Genomic DNA, 20,576 nt, shown 5'->3' with positions numbered 1-20,576 from the left:
GATGGGGGTAAATATCAAAGAAGTAAGGGACGAGGACAAAATATAAATGGAATGATTCACACTGTTTAAATTTTAAGAATGATGGGAGGCTGAGCATAATGCAAAAGATTTTTAAAATTTTTTTTTTATTTACTTTTTCGGTTTTTTTTTCTTTTTCTTTTTCGGAGTGTTCTTTTTATTTTATTTTCATTATTATTGTTAATAAGATATTTTGAAGGTGAATGGTACTGAACTGTGCCGGGTGTGGGACCTGGGAAGTCGGAGGGGGTTAGGGAGGGGGGTTCATTGGGGGTGGGTGGGCGGGTGGAGATATAGTTTCAATATATAGAATAAGAAGAATACACTTGTATACTGTTGATCCTTATATTTTCTTTTTATTTTTCTCTTTTTTTTTCTTTTTGCTTTTTTCCTTTCTTTTTTCTTTTTAGCGTAACTGAATAGATTAAGGAATAGAGAAATGCACCATAGTGAGAAGTAGAGGAAAGGAAGAGGGAGAAGTAAGGAGGGAGGAAGAGAGGAATGTAAGGAGGATGAGAGGGGAAGGAGGGTGAGGAAGGTGAGAAAGGAAGATAGGAGGGGAAAGGGAAGTAGGAGGGGTGATCGTTGGAGGGAGAAAGGAAAGTTGGAGGGGGAGAAGAAGGGGTGTATGAAAGCGATAGGTTGGGTTTATGAGTTGTGTTTAGGTTGGGGTTTTTCTTTTCTTACTATTATATTATTATTATTGCAAATATCCAGTATATAAGTGAATTTACAAAATTTAAAATTAAAATTAATAAAAAATTTAATAAAAAAAAAAAAAAAAAAAGAAACATCCCACCCACCCCCCCAATGCCCGAAGAGAAAAGTTTTTGATCGGTGTGTGCTATCTGTTCTAACATACACCAGTGAAACATGGAGACTAACTTCACAATTGAATACAAAAGTTACAAGTGGTGCAAAGAGCCATGTAAAGATACATGCTTGGCATCACAAGACAGAAAGACCTGCACATGGATCAGAGAACAAATGAAATTATATATCGAGAGTAAAATAATTGAAATGGAAATGAGCTGGCTTCCAGTAGCGTCAGAGGCAAGGACCACGAGCTCTGTAGCCCCAAAGCTCAAGACTGTATTGGTTGGAAACATGAGGAAGAGGCCTTCACCCTGCAGTAGACAGACAATGGCTAGAATGATGGTTCATTTAATGATTAATTTATAACTCCCTTTCCTCCAGGAACTCAAGGAAATGTACCTAATCTGTTCTTCCAATTTTTCTCCACTACAGGTAGTTTACAATCACAATTGGGAGTGAAATCACAATATTGAGCAACGTGGCCATTAAACAAGATATCAATAATTGCTTCACACAGCTGGATTCCTGGGTACAGTCACAGGGCATTAAGCAGACAGAATCCCAGGTAAAGAGCATGCAATGCCTGGGACACAGATAGCAGCAATCGTGGGAGGCTCTTTGGGGAAGCTGAAAGTCTGTCAAAACCTATGTAGGATTTTCAGCCTCTGGGTTGAGAGACTTGGCTTTGCGGAAAGAACTGCCTGCTAAGAGAATTCAGTTCTCCTCTGTACATAGAAAGGAACTCCTCTGGAAGGGTGCAGGAATGATGCTCAAATCTTCATGACTTTGGCTTTGTTTCTGCACCCCGCCAGAGCCAGTCCTCCCTAGGAACAGCAACTTACAACTGTCCTGCTGGCTTCCCCTTTGATTTTCTGAGGAGCTATCAGAGAAAGTTGTAAATTGTGATCACATGATTGTGTGGTACTTTGTAATTGTGTGAACACATTTCCAGGCACCTTAATCATAATCACACAATTGTGGAAATGGTAGTGCAATAATTAATGACAGGTGGAAGGGCTTTACAGGGTATAAAACCTTTTCCTTTTTTTCTTTTTCTTTTGAACTTTGAAACACCTTTTCAAAGGCTGTTGTAATACCAGATTTTTTAAGTGAACAGTTGTTAAAGATAATGACTATCTGTACTATCTAAGTAGTGCAGGAAAAGTCGAATTGGGCCAAGAGAGAAAGAGCAATGACAAACTTCTGTGGCTTAGAATAGACTGTAATAGGTTTCCACAGTCAAAGTCTTAGTCCATAATTTTAATCACTACATCACATCAACAATAAATGACAATAAAAACAAGATGATTTGTGGACAAAGATACCTATAGATTTTAAAAACTCAGAAGTACCTACTGGCACTGTAGCTCTAGAAACTCAAATTTCTCTACTGAATTCTTTCAAGAAAGTTACCTTTTTTGTGCTACTCATTTATATAGTAATTGTCACGGCTCCTTCACTTAATAACCAAGAAAGAAACCACTCAACTCCATTTTGCGGAATTAAGAATACTTTTACTGATTAATAAGTAATTAGAAATTAAGCAAAGCTGGATCTGAGCAAAAGGCGCGAAAGCATTAGATATCAATACATGATTTATTCCCCTCCCCTTGGTACCCCAGTCCATAGTCCAATCATATATCTCCACAGCTGTCAGGTGGGAGACAACTTCAAAAATCATCATCAGGTTGATATGCCGGACAGTTGGCCTTGGCGGGAAACTCCCCTCCTTCCACAGGCACAAACAAATGGTGAGAACAACTCCCAATTAACAGTCCTCCTGAAGAGATTATTTCCCTCACTGAAATACCATGCCCTCCCCCCGTTTCAATGGCAGCCGAAAAACAAGGAGCAAAACAGAAGCTGACAGTAATTTATTTATACCACATTAACCAATGAATAACAGATTAAAATTAATTTAATAAAATGTAACAAAAATCATATATTTGTTTTAACTTTGTTGATTCTCCCCCTTTATGATATAGATCTTCAACCCACCTCTCTATTAGGAGTTGAAATATTGTCATCTGTAAGAGATGTTCTGTTCCTGTGTATTGATGGTGGCAGTGCAGAAGATCTCTGTAAAGAAATACCAAGATCAGTTTCTTTTTACAAATAATATAATTATAATCTTAATCTATGTGTATGTGTGTGTGTATATATATATATATATATGTGTGTGTGTGTGTGTGTGTGTGTGTGTTTGTGTGTGTGTGTGTGTGTGCGTGTGTGTATTCCAGCATAACTCTGCCTCGAGAAATTTCAACCAAACTTGGTACACAGATGACTTAAAAATATCAATACTTCATTAAGTATATCCATTTTGAACAATATTGGTTCTTTCAACCATACAGCTTTTAGACTATTGTTATATATTAGACAAGGATGCATATGGTTTTTTATTATCTGATCTTCACATTTTTCCAACTATGCTAATTTTGTTTTCTGGAGATAGTTGTTTGTCTAGAGACAGAAATAAAGTTGTTGTATAGACTAATTATTATGCACATCTAAATGACTAATTTATTCTAATCTGCAACTGACCACTAATGAAATATACAATATATCTGATTGTGCATTGAAAGCTTTGTAGCTGGCCTTTTTTCTAAATCTACCAGTTCAGTAATAAATACATTAGTGGCCTAGAATGTTTGAATGTTGAATGTTTATTTTATTTATATGCCGCCCTTTTCCCCCGAAGGGGACTCAGGGCGGCTCACAACTCAAACCAGGGAAGGGGGATACAAACAAAAAATTAAAACGACACAAAACAATACATAATTTAAAACACACAACAGTCATACCATTCGAGACGGGGGCAACAATTCTTTAGCCCCAGGTCTGTCGGCACAGCCAGGTTTTAAGGGCTTTGCGGAAGGCCTGGAGGGTGGTGAGGGTTCGAATCTCCACGGGGAGTTCGTTCCAGAGGGTCGGAGCAGCCACAGAGAAGGCTCTCCTCTGGGTAGTTGCCAGTCGACACTGGCCGGCGGATGGAATTCAGAGGAGGCCTAATCTGTGGGATCTAATCGGTCTAGTAGAGGTAATTGGCAGCAGGCGGTCTCTCAAGTACCCAGGTCCAATACCATGAAGGGCTTTATAAGTGACGACTAGCGCCTTGAAGCGTATCCGGAGACCAATAGGCAGCCAGTGCAGCTCGCGGAGGATAGATGTTACGTGGGTGAACCGAGGTGCACCCACGATCGCTCGCGCGGCTGCATTCTGGACAAGCTCGAGTCGCCGAATGCTCTTCAAGGGCTGCCCCATGTAGAGCACGTTGCAGTAGTCCAGTCTAGAGGTCACAAGGGCGCGAGTGATTGTTGTGAGAGCCTCCCAGTTCAGGTAGGGACGCAACTGGTGCACCAGGCGAACCTGGGCAAATGCCCCCCTGGTCACAGCCGACAAGTGGTGTTCAAAAGTCAGCTGTGGGTCCAGGAGGACTCCCAAATTGCGAACCCTGTCTGAGGGGCGTACTGTTTGACCCCCCAGCCTGAGAGATGGAACACTTGGCCAATTAGTAGGAGGGAAGCACACCAGCCACTCGGTCTTATCTGGATTGAGTACAAGCTTGTTAACCCCCATCCAGTCCCTAACAGCCTCGAGGCCCTGGCACATCACGTCAACCGCTTCATTGAGTTGGCACAGGGCGGACAGATACAGCTGCGTATCGTCCGCATACTGATGGTATTTTATCCCGTGCCATCGAATGATCTCACCCAGCGGCTTTATGTAGATATTAAACAGGAGGGGGACAGGACTAACCCTGTGGCACCCCATAATTCAGGGGCCTAGGGGTCGATCTCTGCCCTCCAACCAACACCGACTGCGACCTGTCCGAGAGGTAAGAGGAGAACCACCGTAAGACAGTGCCTCCCACCCCCACCTCCTGCAGTCGTCGCAGAAGGATACCATGGTCGATGGTATTGAAAGCCGCTGAGAGGTCAAGGAGCACTAGGACGGAGGCATAACCTCCATCCCTGGCTCTCCAACGATCAATGCAACCAAAGCAGTTTCCGTGCTGTAGCCAGGCCTAAATCCCGACTGGAAGGGATCTAGATAATCGGTTTCCTCCAAGGACCGCCGGAGCTGAAAGGCTACCACTTTCTCAACAATCTTCACCACAAAGGGGAGGTTGGAGACTGGACGACAGTTGTTTAAGACGGCTGGATCCAAAGATGACTTCTTCAGAAGGGGTCTTACCACTGCCGCCTTTAGAGCGGGGGGAAGGAACCCCTCCCGAAGAGAGGCGGCAACAACCGCCTGGATCCAGCCCCATGTCACCTCCCTGCTGTTAGCGACCAGCCAGGAAGGGCACGGGTCCAGTACACATGTGGAGGCACTTACAGCTCTCATGGCCTTGTTCACGTCCTCAGGGGTAACAGCTTGAAAATCAATCCAGTGATGTCCTGCCAGATTCTCCCCTGGTGCCTCGGCTGGCTCTGCGCAATTGGAGTCCAGGTCCGTCCGAAGTCGAGGAACTTTATCCACGAGGAATTGGACGTAATCCTCAGCTCTGCCTTGCAAAGGATCGCTCGTATCCCTCCTATTTAGGAGGGAACGGGTTATCCTGAACAAGGCGGCTGGGCGCGACTCAGCGGAAGCAATCAGAGAGGCAATGTGTGTTCTTTTAGTCGTCCTAATTGCCCGAAGGTAGGCTCTGATGCTGGATGTTAAAAGCGCTCGGTTTGACTCGGACTTACTGGATCTCCATCGTTGCTCTAGGCGTCTCTTTCGGCGCTTCATCTCCTGGAATTCCTCAGTAAACCAAGAGTAGCTCCATGGCAAGATAGGTAGCAAATAAATTTAACAAAAAAAAGGTTGTTTGAGCACTCCTTGCATTTTTATGTAGGAATTCATTGGCTAGCATTTTCCCATTAACTTTTTACTTAATAATATAGCCGGGAAATGGGGGCTTTGATATATTTTGCACCCTAGACCCGGAATATAATCAGGTTTTTAAGGTAAAGGTAAAGGTTTCCCTCGCACATATATGCCACTCCCAACTCTAGGAGCAGTGCTCATTTCCATTTCAAAGCTGAAGAGCCAGTGTAGTCCGAAGATGTCTCCGTGGTCATGTGGCTGACATGAGTAAACGCAGTTACCTTCCCACCAAAGGTGGTCCCTATTTTTCTACTTGCATTTTTACGTGCTTTTGAACCGCTAGGTTGGCAGAAGCTGGGACACGTAATGGGAGTTCACTCTGTTACATGGTGCTAGGGATTCGAACTGCCGAACTGCCAACCTTTCTGATCGACAAGCTCAGCGTCTTAGCCACTGAGTCCCCTAGTCAGGTTTTTAGGGCCTTACAAAAGACTAATAGATTTGAGGCCATTCTGATCTCCAAAGGGAAGACTAGTGCATAGATCAAGGGCTACTGCAGAAAAAGCTCACCTTCTGGTCCCCTGCCAGTCAACATTCTTTGACTAACAGGATCTGGAACATGCCCATTCTGATTGACCCAGTTGATATGTAGACGCTCTTGAAAAAAAGCAATCCCTCAGGTACTTCCAAACCATGTAGGTAATCACTAGCACTTTGAATTTGTGGCTAAAGACTCCAACCCCACTCGAATAGTATGACTGTTGTGCTTTTTTAATGATGTATTGTCTTCATGTTTGTAACTTGTTTGTCCTTCCATCCCCCTGAATTGTGAGCCACCCTGAGTCCCCTCAGGGAAAAGGGCGGCATACAAAATAAAGTAAATGAATTGCACTCAGAAATGCACTCGTAACCAGCACAGCACACACGAGTAGTGTTACATGTGACATATATCTGGAACCATTTACTACCCATGCAGTGACATTCTGCACCAGCTAGCAGTTTCCAAATGGTCTTCAGGGGAAGCACCATGTAGAGTGTATTACAATAGTCAATCCTGGAGGTTACAAAGGCATGAATTATATGAGCAGGGCCTCCCAGTCTAAGTATGGGTGCAACTGATGCACCATCTGAAGATATGCAAAGGCCCTCATAGCCATGGCTGTCACCTGCTCTTCAAATAGTAGCCATGAGTCCAGGGGAACTCCACATTGTACACTAGATCTGTCTGAGGCATTGCCACCCCATCCAGAATCGGAGATGGAAGAACCGGGGGTGGGGGTGGGGATACCTACAACCACTCTTTCTTGCATATAAAATATGACATTTGCGTTCAGGTTCCTTTTAACATTATTCTAAATTTGTAGTTGATTCTCAAATATAACATTCTATATTCTTTCTGAACTGAAGGAGTTTTGAATATCTGATGCTGATATTTCAATTTATTAAAGATACTTTTTAAAAAATGCATTGTTTTCATAGACATTTTTTTCTGAACATCATAGTTTGCCACTTCAGAGTACAAAAAAATCCTTACAACATAAAAACATGACTTGTATAGCTGCATGAAACAAAACACTTCAGATTTTAAGTAGGGAAGAGTTGACTACTGTCTTTTCTTATAAGTGTTTGGGGACTGCTTTGAAACCCATATAATTTGACTTAAAATTTTCAGTGTTGCTAGTGAAGCTTTGAAATTAGCTCTTACTTCTCAATCATGTAACTACTATGAATATTGGAAAATATCTTGTTATCTTGAGATTAGCATTTATTAACTTGTTTATATCAAGCTCCATTTTAGAAGACATAACAGAAAACACATTAACATCAGAATATATATGTAACTCATATTCAACAGTCATTAAACAATAAAATATCTAAGAATGCATTACAGCATGACCTAGCTATTGAACAGTACATCGCATTCTATCCTTGGCAGATTCTCAAAAATCTCCTTTTCATACACTAGTTTATTTCCATCTCAGGGACGTGCAGTCACTAGAGGCAAGGGAGGCGGGGCCTCACCAGTCTCCTCAGGGAAAGGAAAGGATTTTTCTTAAAATAATTAAAGCCAGGGTAGTTGCTACCAGATTTCAAGTCACAGTGGCTTGGTGTCTGCTCTCAGTATTAACTAGGAGGAGGCCAGAGAACTAGGGGCCTCTTTTGCATAATGAATTTTTCGCTTTTTAAGAGTTAAGCAAGGGTTAACAAGCAAAGAATTCCTTATGCAAATGAGGCACATATTCTCTCGCCTCCTGTAGAGGGCATTTTTAGAGGCTTTTTAGAGTTCTCTGGGAGCAACTAGCTCAGTCTGACAGAGCTCTGGCTTTTCAAGAGGGGAGGGCAGGGCAGGGCAGGGAGAAGCAGAGTTGAAATCATCTCTGAAACAGCTCGAAAAGGTGCGTGTGTGGGGAGGGGGGAGGAATTCAAAAAGTTTGATCGGAAGGCAGCAGGGGAAGGGGGGGTATGGCAGAGGAGCTGCTTTCAAGCCTTTGGAAAATATATCCAATCCAACTTCTGTGTTTGTGTTTGAGAGTGAGTGAATGAGAGAGGGATCGAAGTTCTCTGTGTGCATGTGTCTGTTTCAGAGAGGGGGGAGGGAGGGAGAGAGGAAGGAAGGAGGGGGAGGGAGAAGAAAAAGAATAGGAAAACTTATTTTGCAAGGGGGGGAAATGCTGTCGCTTTAAATCGGAACTGAGCATGCCTGGCTGTGGAATTCTGGGAGTTGAAGTCCACAAGTCTAAAAAGTGCCTCACCAGGGCTAAAGCCGACAGCACGTCACTGTTCCATTTTGAGTTAAGGGGAGTAGAGATCTCACCCTTGTCATGGTCAGATCACTTCCTGCTGAAGCTTGAGTTTCGGAAGCTACTCCCCCACCGCAGGGAGGTGGAACCAATTAAGTGGTTCCGCCCCAGGCACCTGATGGACCCATTGGAATTTCAGAAGGAGCTTGGGGAAATACCTGACTCTCTTGCCCACAATCCGACAAAGTCCTTGGTCGCCGCATGGAATACAGCGGCGACTGAGGCGCTAGATCAGATTGCGCCTTTGTGGCCTCTCCGCAGCAGTGGATCCAGGAGGGCACCTTGGTTTACTGAGGAAGTCCGGGAGATGAAGCACCAAAAGAGACACCTAGAGCGACGTTAGAGGGCTAGCAACTCTGAATCCGACCGAACACTACTAAGAGCCTTTACTAGGACTTATTTAGTGGCGATACGGGCGGCAAAATGTGCGCATTTTTCCGCTCTTATTGCATCCACAGAATCTTGCCCAGCCACCCTGTTTAGGATAACCTGTTCCCTCCTGAAAGGGAGGGAAACGGGGGATGCCTTACAGGGACGAGCCAAGGAGTTTGCTCAGTTTCTGTCGGACAAAATCGCTCAGATTCGACAGACCTGGACTCCATTAGGAGAGAACCAGCGGAGATGCCAAGGGAGGGTCTTGTTCAGACTTTCTGGAATGAGTTCCAGTTTGTCACTCCTCATGAAGTGGACAAGGCCATGGGAGCGATGAGCGCCTCCACCTGTTTACTGGATCCGTGTCCCTCCTGGCTGGTTTCAACCAGCAGGGAGATAACACGAGGCTGGCTCCAGATAATTACGAATGCTTCCTTGCGGGAGGGATCTGTTCCACAACCTCTGAAGGAGGCGGTGGTGAGACCCCTCCTCAAGAAGCCTTCTCTGGACCCAGCTATTCTTAAAAACTATCGTCCAGTCTGCAACCTCCCTTTTTTAGGGAAGGTTGTTGAGAAGGTGGTGGCCCTCCAACTCCGACGGACCTTGGATGAAGCAGATTACCTGGACCCTTTTCAGTCTGGTTTCAGGCCTGGTTACTGCACCGAAACTGCTTTGGTCGCACTGACCGATGATCTCTGGCGGGCCAGGGATAGAGGACATTCCTCTATCCTTGTGCTCCTTGACCTCTCAGCAGCCTTCGATACCATCGACCATGGTATCCTTCTGCGACGGCTGGAAGAGGTGGGAGTGGGAGGCACGGTTCTACGGTGGTTCTCCTCTTATCTCTCCGACAGGTCGCAGTCGGTGTTGGTGGGAGGGCAGAGGTCGACTCCTAGGCCCCTCAACTATGGGGTGCCGCAGGGGTCGGTCTTGTTCCCCCTCCTATTTAATATCTACATGAAGCCACTGGGTGAGATCATTCGCCGGCACGGGATTAAATACCACCAGTACGCGGACGACACACAGTTGTATCTGTCCGCCCCGTGCCAACTCAGCATAGCGGTGGAAGTGATGTGCCAGTGCCTGGAAGCTGTCAGGGTCTGGATGGGAGTGAAGAAACCCGCACTCAATCCTGACAAGACCGAGTGGCTGTGGATGTTGCCCCCTAAGGACAGTCCAGCTAGTCCGTCCTTAAGCCTGGGAGGAGAAAATTTGCTCCCCTCAGAGAGGGTCCACAGCTGACTTTGGAACATCACCTGTCGGCTGTGACCAGGGGGGCCTTTGCCCAGGTTCGCCTGGTGCACCAGTTGCGGCCCTATTTGGACCGGGAGACACTTCAAACAGTCACTCACGCCCTCGTCACCTCAAGACTGGATTACTGTAATGCGCTCTACTTGGGGCTGCCCCTGAAAAGTCTTCGGAGACTACAATTAGTCCAGAATGCAGCCACGCGAGCAATACTGGGTGTACCAAGGTACACCCACACTACACCTATCCTCCGCGAGCTGCACTGGCTTCCCATTGGTCTCCGAGCACGATTCAAGGTGCTGGTTATCTCCTTTAAAGCCCTACATGGCTTAGGACCTGGATATCTACGAGACCATCTTCTGCCGACCCTGCCATCAGGGTCATAAATTTCAACTTTCCCCGTTTCTCAGTCAGGGGGTCATCAAATCTCTTAAACACAGTCATAAAAGCATCAAAGTCCCTCAGGAGGGGGGAGTTGCTTTGGTGTAGACTTAAACACCATTCGGCCACCTCCTCTTCCAAAGCAAGCAACACCATTCGGACTTTTATGTCATCCGATTCTAATTCGGGGCCATAAACTTCCATAAAGTTATAAACTTGCATAATGAAGAGACCCAGTTTTTTCGGATTCCCGTCATATTTCACAGTTAAGGGAGGGATTTTTGCCATTCTTCGTCTTCTAGGGGGCCCCCCAGCTCTGGCAACTGCCCTGGCTGGGGGGGCAGAAGCAGTTTCTGGGTTAGTTTGCTCCCATCCCCCCACGGCCTCTTCACCCTCCCCGAATTTTTGCATAGAGTACCTTTGTTCAAAGTCCTCCGTTTGATCTCTTTCTCGGGGCCTTCTTTCGGGCAAGATTTGTCCCATCTCAAGTGGCTTCGTCTGATGTTTTCTCCTGGTAACTCCAGCATCCCAACTTGCGCTGTCCTCCTTTTGTCCCACAGTCAAGGACCAACGGGGGGGAATCACAGGGCCTGCTATTTCCAACTCAGCCATTCTCTCAGGTAATGATGGGTCAGGGGTTTCCTTTTCAATTTCTTCATCGCTTGCATGCAAAGACATCGTCCTCGTTTCTTCTTGAAAGTACACCCCCCACGGAAGGTTGAAATCTGGTGGGGTGCGAGTGAGATTTCGCTTACTGTCAGCACCTCTCCATTAGATAATTAGGAAAGAAAGATCACGAGACTCCATGTGTGGAATTCAAGTGTACTTTTACTAATTATAAATGATTAACGGCATAGCGAAGCGAAATCTGAATATTTGGGCGCCAAAGCGATTGATATATAGAATAGCCCATTCCTTCCCCTTGGCATCACAGTTACAGTCCAATCATAATTCTCTCAAGTGTCAGGTGCGAGATAACTTCAAAAGGCATCACGAAGATGGAATGTCGGTGCCGTTAGTCCTGGCGGGAATCTCCCACGCATGCGTAGTCCGACCAGCAGCTGAACTCCAGAACCTTCCTCCAGCACAGTGAGTAACCCCTCCCAAATACCATGCCCTCCCTCCTCGTTTCATGGCAGCCGAAGCAACAGCAAAGCAGAGGCTGACACATACCTCCCTAAGACCGATAAGATCGCACAGGATGGGCCTTCTCCAGGTGCCATCAGCTGGACAATGTTGGCTGGCGATGCCTCGGAGTAGGGCCTTCTCTTTGCCACTCTGGCCCTTTGGAACGAGCTACCCCCAGAGATCCGGACCCTACCCACTCTCATGGCCTTCCAAAAAGCTATCAAAACCTGGCTTTTCCAGCTGACTTCCGGTGATGTCATTGGCTATGGCGGCAGGCTTGGAGATAGCTCTGAAGCCTAGCTGACAACCAGGGGTCTGGCGGCATAAAGAGCAGTTGTTTGCTGATCTCGGAGGGACTCAGCAAAGAACAGAGGTGCTTCTCTGCAGGCAGGGGGAAGTGCGATCTCCTCGGCAAGACAGAGGCTCAGCCCTGATCCCAGACGCCTGAAGGGGGACGCATGGCTGTCCCAAAGCCATGACACAGCACTTTTGTTTGGCGTAGGATTTTTGGTGTGGATCTGGACGCCCTAAATTTTTTTGAAGAGTAAGTTGGATTTACTATTTGGTTACTGCATCTCTGGCAATCTTTTTTTTCCCTCTTTGATGGGACTTTTAGCGACAATTAAGACAAACAGGAGCAAATGAATTAACAATTGAAGAAGGATTTACATCATAAAGAGTCATCGAAGGCGGCCTAGGTGGTGGAAACAGAGAAGAGGGAAGTTTTTTTACCCTGAGGCATAGCTGATAGTAATCAGCGGGCTTGCTCTGCCTGCTCCCAAGATTTTTGGAAAACTTTTGTGCTGCTATAGGAGGTTTAAGGCTCCACTTGAGACAGTCAATATTATATCTACTGTGCGCATTCTTTTCTTTTTTTTCTTTTGGAGCTGGAGTTGGACACTTGAAAGGGGAATACTTCGAGCTGAACTTTTCTTCTTTTTTATTCTCTTCTCTTTGAGGTTTGATTTTTTTTTTGTGTTGATGTATTTGCCCCCCCCTTCTTTCCTTTCTTCCCTGATATGAGCCCCCTCCTGTACCATTTTTAGATCTCTCTATGGGACTATATTCATATATATTTTTCCTTATAGATAGCAGCAAAGTAAGTTGGAACATTGCTTAAACTGGTAGCAGATAGCTTATGAAGCAGTGGGATATTCTTAACTTAACTGATATGAGCTGGGCAAAGGGGGGGGGGAACCTCGGCATTACCTACTCAGCCGTCCCCATCTACAACCCCTCCAATAACACACAGAACCTTAGACAATATGGCTGGGGTAGAGAAGGCACCCACATTGCAAAATATACAGACAACTTTGCTATCGATACAAAATAATATGGCTAGGAATCAAGAGATCACCGGAAAATCTCTGGCCGACATTAAAAATGAAATGGGAGACATGAGGGGTGAAATGAAACAGCTGTATTCACAGCAAAAGGAGATCTGGGCAAAAATGGAGAAACAGGAGGGTCAAATTAAAGATTTAGGAGTAAAAATGAAGGAAAGTGAAGAGAATATGGCGAGGTGGGAGATGAGGCAGCTACATATTAATAGAAGGTTGGAAGATGAGATTGCTATGTTGGAATTAGAAAAGTCAGCCTTCTTTCTCAGATTTCAAAATATTCCAGAGGAAAGAGGGGAGAAACTGAAGGAAATTATGGTGGAGATGATAGCAGGGATCGCCCAGAAAGATAAGTTGTCGATACAGAGTGACATCGATGACGTATATAGAGTCTATACTTCCTATACTAGGAGACAGAAACTGCCACGTGAAGTGCACGTGAGGTTTACTAAACAATCCCTGAGAGAAGAAATTTACCAGACGGCACGTGACCAGAATACCATGTATGCGGGGGAAATGGTCATAGTACTAAAACAGATACCAAGAAGAGTGAGGGAAAGGAGGCAGAAATATCAGGACCTAACAACACAATTGAGGAAACTTCAGGTGATGTATAGGTGGCTTTTCCCAGAAGGGATATCTTTTTTCTGGCAAGGCCAGAGGTTTCGGATTGAATCATTGCAAGATGCACAAGACTATGGAAAGCCAGTTGAAGAGGGGAACTCAGAATAACAATGGAGAATTGGATAACAAGAGCCAAGGAGAGGAGCGAAAGAATAGTGTCCCGGGAGATGAGAAAGGGGGAAATGAGAAACAAAGCAGAGATGAGAGACCGCAAACGAGGCAGACAACAAAAGCCAAAGCCTTAAACAAATAAACATGGCGGATGAACTCCGCTTAATTTCTTTAAATATAAATGGTTTGAATTCACTAAGAAAGAGAAATAAAATACTGAATGCTCTACGGAAAAAGAATTGTGATTTGACATGCCTGCAAGAAGTACATATAGTGAACCACCAGCAAAATGTGTTGTATTACCCCCGGCTGGGTATAATGTATACAAGTTTAGCAGATGAAAAGAAAAGGGGCATTGTGTTGTATGTTAAAGACCATATCGATTCTAAATTGGTGTATACTGATGGAGAGGGTAGACTTTTAATGGTTGAATTGAAATTTGGTCGATATAAAATTTTGCTGGTGGCCATATACGCACCGAATGACAACCAAAGTACTTTCTTTAGAAAGTTGCATCTAAAAATTGCAGAGTTAGGCTATGACCACATATGTGTGGTGGGTGATTATAACGCGGTGGCAGATAGGACAATGGATTATAACCAGGAAACATCCAAAAGGGGGGGAAATTAAGAGAAAGGAGGAGAATTCTCCCCAAAACCTTTGAAGACATGAGGGAGGAATATGAATTAACGGATGTATGGCATGAACTCCACCCACAGAAACAACAATTTACTTTCTTTTCACATAGACATCAATCCTGTTCTAGGATCAACATGGCTTGAGGTTAATACCTGGGCCGATCATAATCCACTCTTATTGGTGTGGAAAGGAGTAAGGCAGGGGAGGAAGAGAAGGTGGATGATGAATACAGAGATAGTGAAAGAACAGGAATTTCAGCAAATGTTTAAAAGGGAAATGAGGTTTTTTTTGAAGAAAATAGGAAAGGAGTAACTCCACAAATACTTTGTGATACGGCCAAGGCTTATATGAGAGGCCTAGCTATTAAATATACAACAGGCACAGACAGGAAAAAATTAGAAGAGAGGGCAAAATGGGTAGCTAAACTGGAGGTGGTAGAAAAAGCCTTGCAACAGAACCCACTAGATGATAGGAAAAAAGAAGAAATGGCTAGAATTAAGCACGGGATCTCTCTTCTAGACCAGGAGGATGTCGCTCGGAAACTTAGGGGGATTAAGCAAAACTTTTTTGAGCATGCTAACAAACCGGGTCATTGGCTCTCTCTTATAGACTTCGAAAAGAAACAGAGAGCAGACGTATAGTTCAACTGCAGAATAGTAAAGAGGAATTAGTAGAAACCAAGGGGGAGAAACAGGAAATTATCCAAGGTTTTTTTCAGCAACTATATAGTAGGGAAGAAGTTTCTGAGGACCAAATTAAGGAATGTTTAGACAATGCAAATCTACCCAAGATCTCAAATGAAGCAAAAGGGGTACTGAACCAAAAGATAACAATAGATGAATTAGAAAAGGCAGTCAAAAAAATGGAAAACAACAAAACTCCTGGCATGGATGGTTTGCCAGTTGAAATCTATAAATCTTTTTTGGAAATCTTAGGACAAGAGATGATAGTAATATTTAATGCTGTCTTGACGGATTCTATTGCACCGAAATCATGGGCTGAGGCCTATATAACCCTTTTGCCTAAAGCTGGAGCTGACCGCACCCAAATTAAAAACTATAGGCCCATTTCACTTTTGAATGTGGATTATAAAATCTTTGCAGCTATACTGGCAGATAGACTTAAATTCTTCCTTAATAAATTTATACACCCTGATCAGAACGGCTTCCTGCCGTCAAGGCATTTGAAAGATAATGTTAGAATTATTTTGGATGCCTTAGAATATTATGAAGCTCGGCCGGATAAACAAGTGGCCTTTATGTTTCTTGACACACAAAAGGCTTTTGATCGGGTAAATTGGAACTTTATGTTGTCACAACTAGAAAATATGAAGTTTGGAGAAAACTTCCTAAATGCAATTCGGGCAATTTATGTAAGACAAACTGCGACATTATTGGTAAATGGAGAAGAGGCGGGTGATATTGAGATTGGTAAAGGCACAAGACAAGGATGCCCGTTATCCCCCCTACTGTTTATCCTCACCTTAGAACCCCTTCTTAGAATAGTGAGGAGTGACACACAAATTAAAGGGTTACGAGCTAAAGCTCAGGAATTTAAGGTCCAGGCTTTCGCCGATGACCTTGTTTTTATCCTGGAGGATCCTATGGCTTCTGGGATACAACTTTTACATAAAATAGAGGAGTACGGTAGGATAGCGGGGCTACGTATAAACAAAGAGAAGACAAAACTGTTAATTAAGAATATGACTCTGAACCAGAAAAGGGAAGTACAAAGCCTGCTAGGGATTAACATGGACCATAAAATACAATACTTGGGAATTTGGCTCACGGAGAGATGTTCCTCTATCAAGGTAGATAACTATATGAAATTGCTACAGCAGGTATCTAAAGATATGACTAATTGGAGTGGTAAACAACTGTCTCTGATGGGCAGGATTGCGACAGTCAAGACATATGTATTACCAAAATTTTTGTTTCTGTTTCAAATGGCACCAACTAAATTGGACAAAAAAAATTTAAAATCTTTGGAGACAATAGTAGCTCGATTTATATGGCAAGGCAAGAAAGCACGAATTAAAGCCCAAATATTGCAAAAACGTAGAGAACTGGGAGGCTTCGGAGTACCCAACTGGGAAGCATACTATAATGCAGCAATTATGACATGGGTGAAGGATTGGGTGATGTTGAGTAGAAGGCGCCTATTGGCTATAGAGGGACATGACCTCCCTCAGGGATGGCATGCCTCCCTCTGGCAAGAAAGAGACACCCCCCCATAGGTACTTCATGGGACATTATATTCGGAAGATTTTGATGGGGGTCTGGGAAAAGATGAGGAAAAAATACTATCTTAGGGTTCTGTGCTGGTTGGCACCATTAGAGGCCTTAACGCATCCCAGTGTATTTAATTGGACAAGAAACATAACATATAAAGACATCATGACAGAAGATGGCAACATGAAAACAAAGATGGAATTAGAGCAGCAGGACAGGAATCTGGAATGGTGGGAATATTTACAGGTTAGAAACAGGTTTAAAAGTGATAAGGTACGTTTTGGGATCTACCCAAACCCTCAGGGGCTAGATAAGATTTTGTTTGGTGGAGACAAGAAAATGTTATCGAAGATTTACCAATTTTTGACCTGCCAAGATGCTAATGAAGAGATGGACAAAAGCCTTCTAATAGCATGGGAGAGAAACTGGCTATGAAATTGAAATGGGCAAATGGTGGGATCTATGGAGTAAGACCATTAAACTTACAATATCTACAGCATTCAAAGAAAACATATACAAGATGGTTTATAGGTGGCACTTCCCCCCAACGAGGTTAGCCAAGATGTTCCCTGGGTTATCTCCATTGTGTTGGAAATGTGGAAGAAAGGATGGCACATTCTACCATATTTGGTGGTCCTGTACTGAGGCCACGAAATATTGGAAAAGGATTAAAAAATGGCTAAAAGAGGTTACTGGGGCAAACATCGAATGGAGACCCGAGAACCTTCTACTAAGCATTAAACCAGAAAACATAGGCAGTTCAATATGGCATTTGAGCCTACATATAATTGTGGCCGCAAGAATAACCTTTGCACCATTTTGGAAATCCACTACCATACCTTCGGAAGATGCTATAATTAAAAAGATCTATGAATGTGCAGAAATGGACAGAATGACGGGTTGGCTGAGGGACAAAGGAGAAACGGAACATTATCTTAGCTGGAACTTATGGTATATGTGGGCGACAAGGAGAACAGCAGGGACTTAAAATGGGGAAAGTTAAAAGTGAACATGGGTATTGTAATAGATCCCTGAACTTTGTAATGAGAAGATGTGGCTTAGAGACCTAACAATGAGGAAGGAAAGAAAAAAGTTGGGCTGTGAATGACTGTCACCGCGGGGGGGGGAGGGGAGGGGGGGTTGTATGTTCAAAATTGTATTTGTATCTGTATGTTTTACTCTTAAAAAAATGTATAACTAATGAATGCCGATACAAAAGGGTGTATATCTACTTTATATTGTTATGTATGTTTTGTCTTTTCTTATGTTGTTATGTTTTTCTTTCTGTTTTTAAAGGTAATAGTGTTTAATAAAAACTATTTTTTAAAAAAACTGGCTTTTCCGGCAGGCCTGGGGCTGTTGACCTCTTAATTGAGGTCCAGCCCTGCTTAGAGTGGGTGCATGTTAGTTTCTTTTAATTTGCTGTGTCTTATCTGTTATCTTTTCTTAATATTTCTTATTTCTGTAAGCCACCCGGAGTCCTCCAGGATTGGGCAGCCTATAAATTCAAGAAATGGAAATGGAAATGTTACAATGAAATATAGTATTCTCTAATCATTTACAATTAGGAAACAATAGTATATCTGATATCCTGATTTAAGGAGCTACTACTCAAAAACTATTCGCAACTGTTGACGCACAGAAAAAGGACATATCACTAGAGCAGTGTTTCCCAACCTTGGCAACTTGAAGATGTCTGGACTTCAACTCCCAGAATTCCCCAGCCAGCGAAAGGTTGGGAAACACTGCACTAGAGGAACACATCACCGGAAAATTCACATCAATTATTAATAAAACAGCACTAATATATTTGCTCCTACACAAAATCAAAAGCAACCTTTATATTAATGTTTCTTTTTACTAAGAATTGACACAAATGCTTAATACAATCCAATAAAATAAAAGGCTGTGCTGGCAAAGATAGGATATATTTGAAAGGGAACTCTTTGGGATATATTCTTTTCTGGTGGGTTTAGGCACATAATCCTCTGAGCTCATTGCTGAAATCGAGCCATATCAAACTTAATGGGACCTATCCAGAGCAGTGGAAAGATTGCCCTTAAATTAGCAGGCCTCTGTTCTGAATAAGCATAGTCGAATTGCATTTACATTTCTAATTTGCCCTAGTTCTTAAATACTCAAGGAACACAATTTCTTTAATAAGCACACAGAACAGTGTCTGCTTCTCACACTAGCTAAAATGCAATGAACTTGGTGGGTACATAATGTCTTGTTCAGGCAATTATCGGGTGAGGCTAGAACAAATCCTACAAAGGCAAAAACTAAACTAGACAACCTAAATTAATCTAGAACGAGTAGAAGAAGCCTGCCATTGTGGCTAGCGCAGTGTCCTAAAGCGATAAACTCAAACAATGGCGGCGCCTTAACAGATGTGGCTCGGAGGAGGCCGGCACCTAAACCCTTTCAGATTCCTCCCATGCCATAGAGGGATGCAAAATCAGGAGTCGCACACATTCCGGAGCCGGCCCCTCTGAAGCGTCTAATTACTCCCTTTTAAATCACCGGACATTTTTCGAGAGAAAAAAACTCTCTGTATTCTATGCCAAACAAGCGCGCCGAGTCACGTATTTTCTACCGCGTACCTGAAGAAACCCTGAAGCGCCACCGCCAGGACTTCCGCGGCCCGAAGTTTGTTCCTCGCTTATCTTCTGCTTCAGTTTTTTGAACATGACGGCGGCCGGCTGAAGCAAAAGAAAGGAAGTTTCGGCCGGAGAAAAGCCTTCCTTTTTGCAAGCCTCAGGGCATCAAACCCTCCCGAAGGTACTTTCTTCGAAGATTCACGGAAGTAACGCGAAGAGCTTTATTTCTATTTCCTCTACTCTCGCTTTACCTCTTTACCCCGTTTATAAGCCTCGGGTGATCAAACAATGGTTACAACGCATGCGTAAGCAACGTGGACCAGTGGTTTTTTTTTTAAAAAAAAACCTTCAAGGCTAAGCAACTACGGCAAAGGACGAAGGCCAAAGTTCCTCCTCAATTAGCCCGATTTAAGATCGTCTGTTTCCCCACCGATGTTGCTGTTCCAGATTCCAATGAATCACCAAGCTGATCTCGGACTTGATCTGCATAAGCGATTATTCCTATAATAGCTTTATGACTTCAACTATATGTAGATGTTTAACTCGGAATCCAAATTTAGGCAAGTTGTTTGCCAGTTGAAGCAAAAACGATTACGTAAGCATTTCTCATTGACAATAAACAATAGAGGCAACAACAACAAAAATTAACTATTGTCTCATATTTCTTACACTATCACAATAGAATAGATCTGTGTTGCCCATTGCACTTTACTTAAAAGTAAGATAGTTTAACTAATCCGTGTGTCAAAGTTAGGTTTACTGTATTAGATTTGGGTTGCAGAAATGCAGGCAACCACTAGATAGCAGTAAATGCAAGAATTTCTAGCTCTGTTGCTGTCTAGGGGGTCATCCAGATTTTTGAGCCCAGATCTGATAGGTTTGCTAAAATGATTAAATGGAAATTGTCTTTGTTCTAATTGCTTCTTATGTCTGAACTTTAATAACTCAGTAAAGGAAGTTTTCAAACTGGCTGTGTTATATCAACTCAAGGAACCTGACTGAAAGAGAAAGGATGATATACTGGTAGTCTTTCAGGCCTCTCCCCGTCTTATTATTTAAAAGCATCACAATTAAGTTTGAGACAAACTTCAAAACAGTCAGTTTCACTTTGTGAGGTGAGGTTTCTCTCATTTAAACAGTCTTCTAAAAAAATCAAAATGATACTTTTCCTGCACTGTTTTAGGTCAGGCAGCCTCTTTAATTTCTTGAATACCCGCTGAAATTCCAGGGCTACGATGGCAAACCTATGGCGTCTCTCTGAGCAGGCGAGCTGTTGCCCTATGTCAACTCCAGTGCGCATGTGTGCACCGGCCAACTGATTTTCGGCCTCTTTGGAGGGCCAGGGGAGACCATTTTCGCCCTTCCCAGGCTCCAGGAAAGCCTCCGGACCCTGGGGAAGGTGAAAAACGGGCCTACCGGAAGTTTGGAAGTTATCCATTTCTGGCTTCC

At 43.6% G+C, this 20,576-nt stretch overlaps 1 protein-coding gene across 15 annotated transcripts in view; it reads right to left on the bottom strand.

The window, feature by feature from the left end:
• The window catches only part of GOLGA4 (golgin A4), a 244,928-nt gene extending 225,492 nt beyond the window's left edge, over window positions 1-19,436 (bottom strand). For 10 of the 15 annotated variants that reach the window (XM_032237102.1, XM_032237101.1, XM_032237106.1 and 7 more), the window contains exons 1-2: window positions 19,131-19,435; window positions 2,833-2,913 (exon numbers count right to left, since the gene is read on the bottom strand). In XM_032237102.1, coding sequence (XP_032092993.1) covers window positions 2,833-2,913; window positions 19,131-19,217 — 168 coding nt within the window. In that variant the 5' untranslated portion in view covers window positions 19,218-19,435. Of the gene's footprint in view, window positions 1-2,832; window positions 2,914-19,130 lie in introns of all 15 variants that reach the window. The other 5 variants (XM_032237103.1, XM_032237108.1, XM_032237112.1 and 2 more) reach the window with 2 other exon arrangements.
• Between the last annotated feature and the right edge of the window lie 1,140 nt (window positions 19,437-20,576).

Source organism: Thamnophis elegans, chromosome Z (assembly GCF_009769535.1).
Source record: "Thamnophis elegans isolate rThaEle1 chromosome Z, rThaEle1.pri, whole genome shotgun sequence".
Lineage (NCBI taxonomy): Eukaryota > Metazoa > Chordata > Lepidosauria > Squamata > Colubridae > Thamnophis > Thamnophis elegans.
This window is presented reverse-complemented; position numbering and strand designations above follow the sequence as displayed.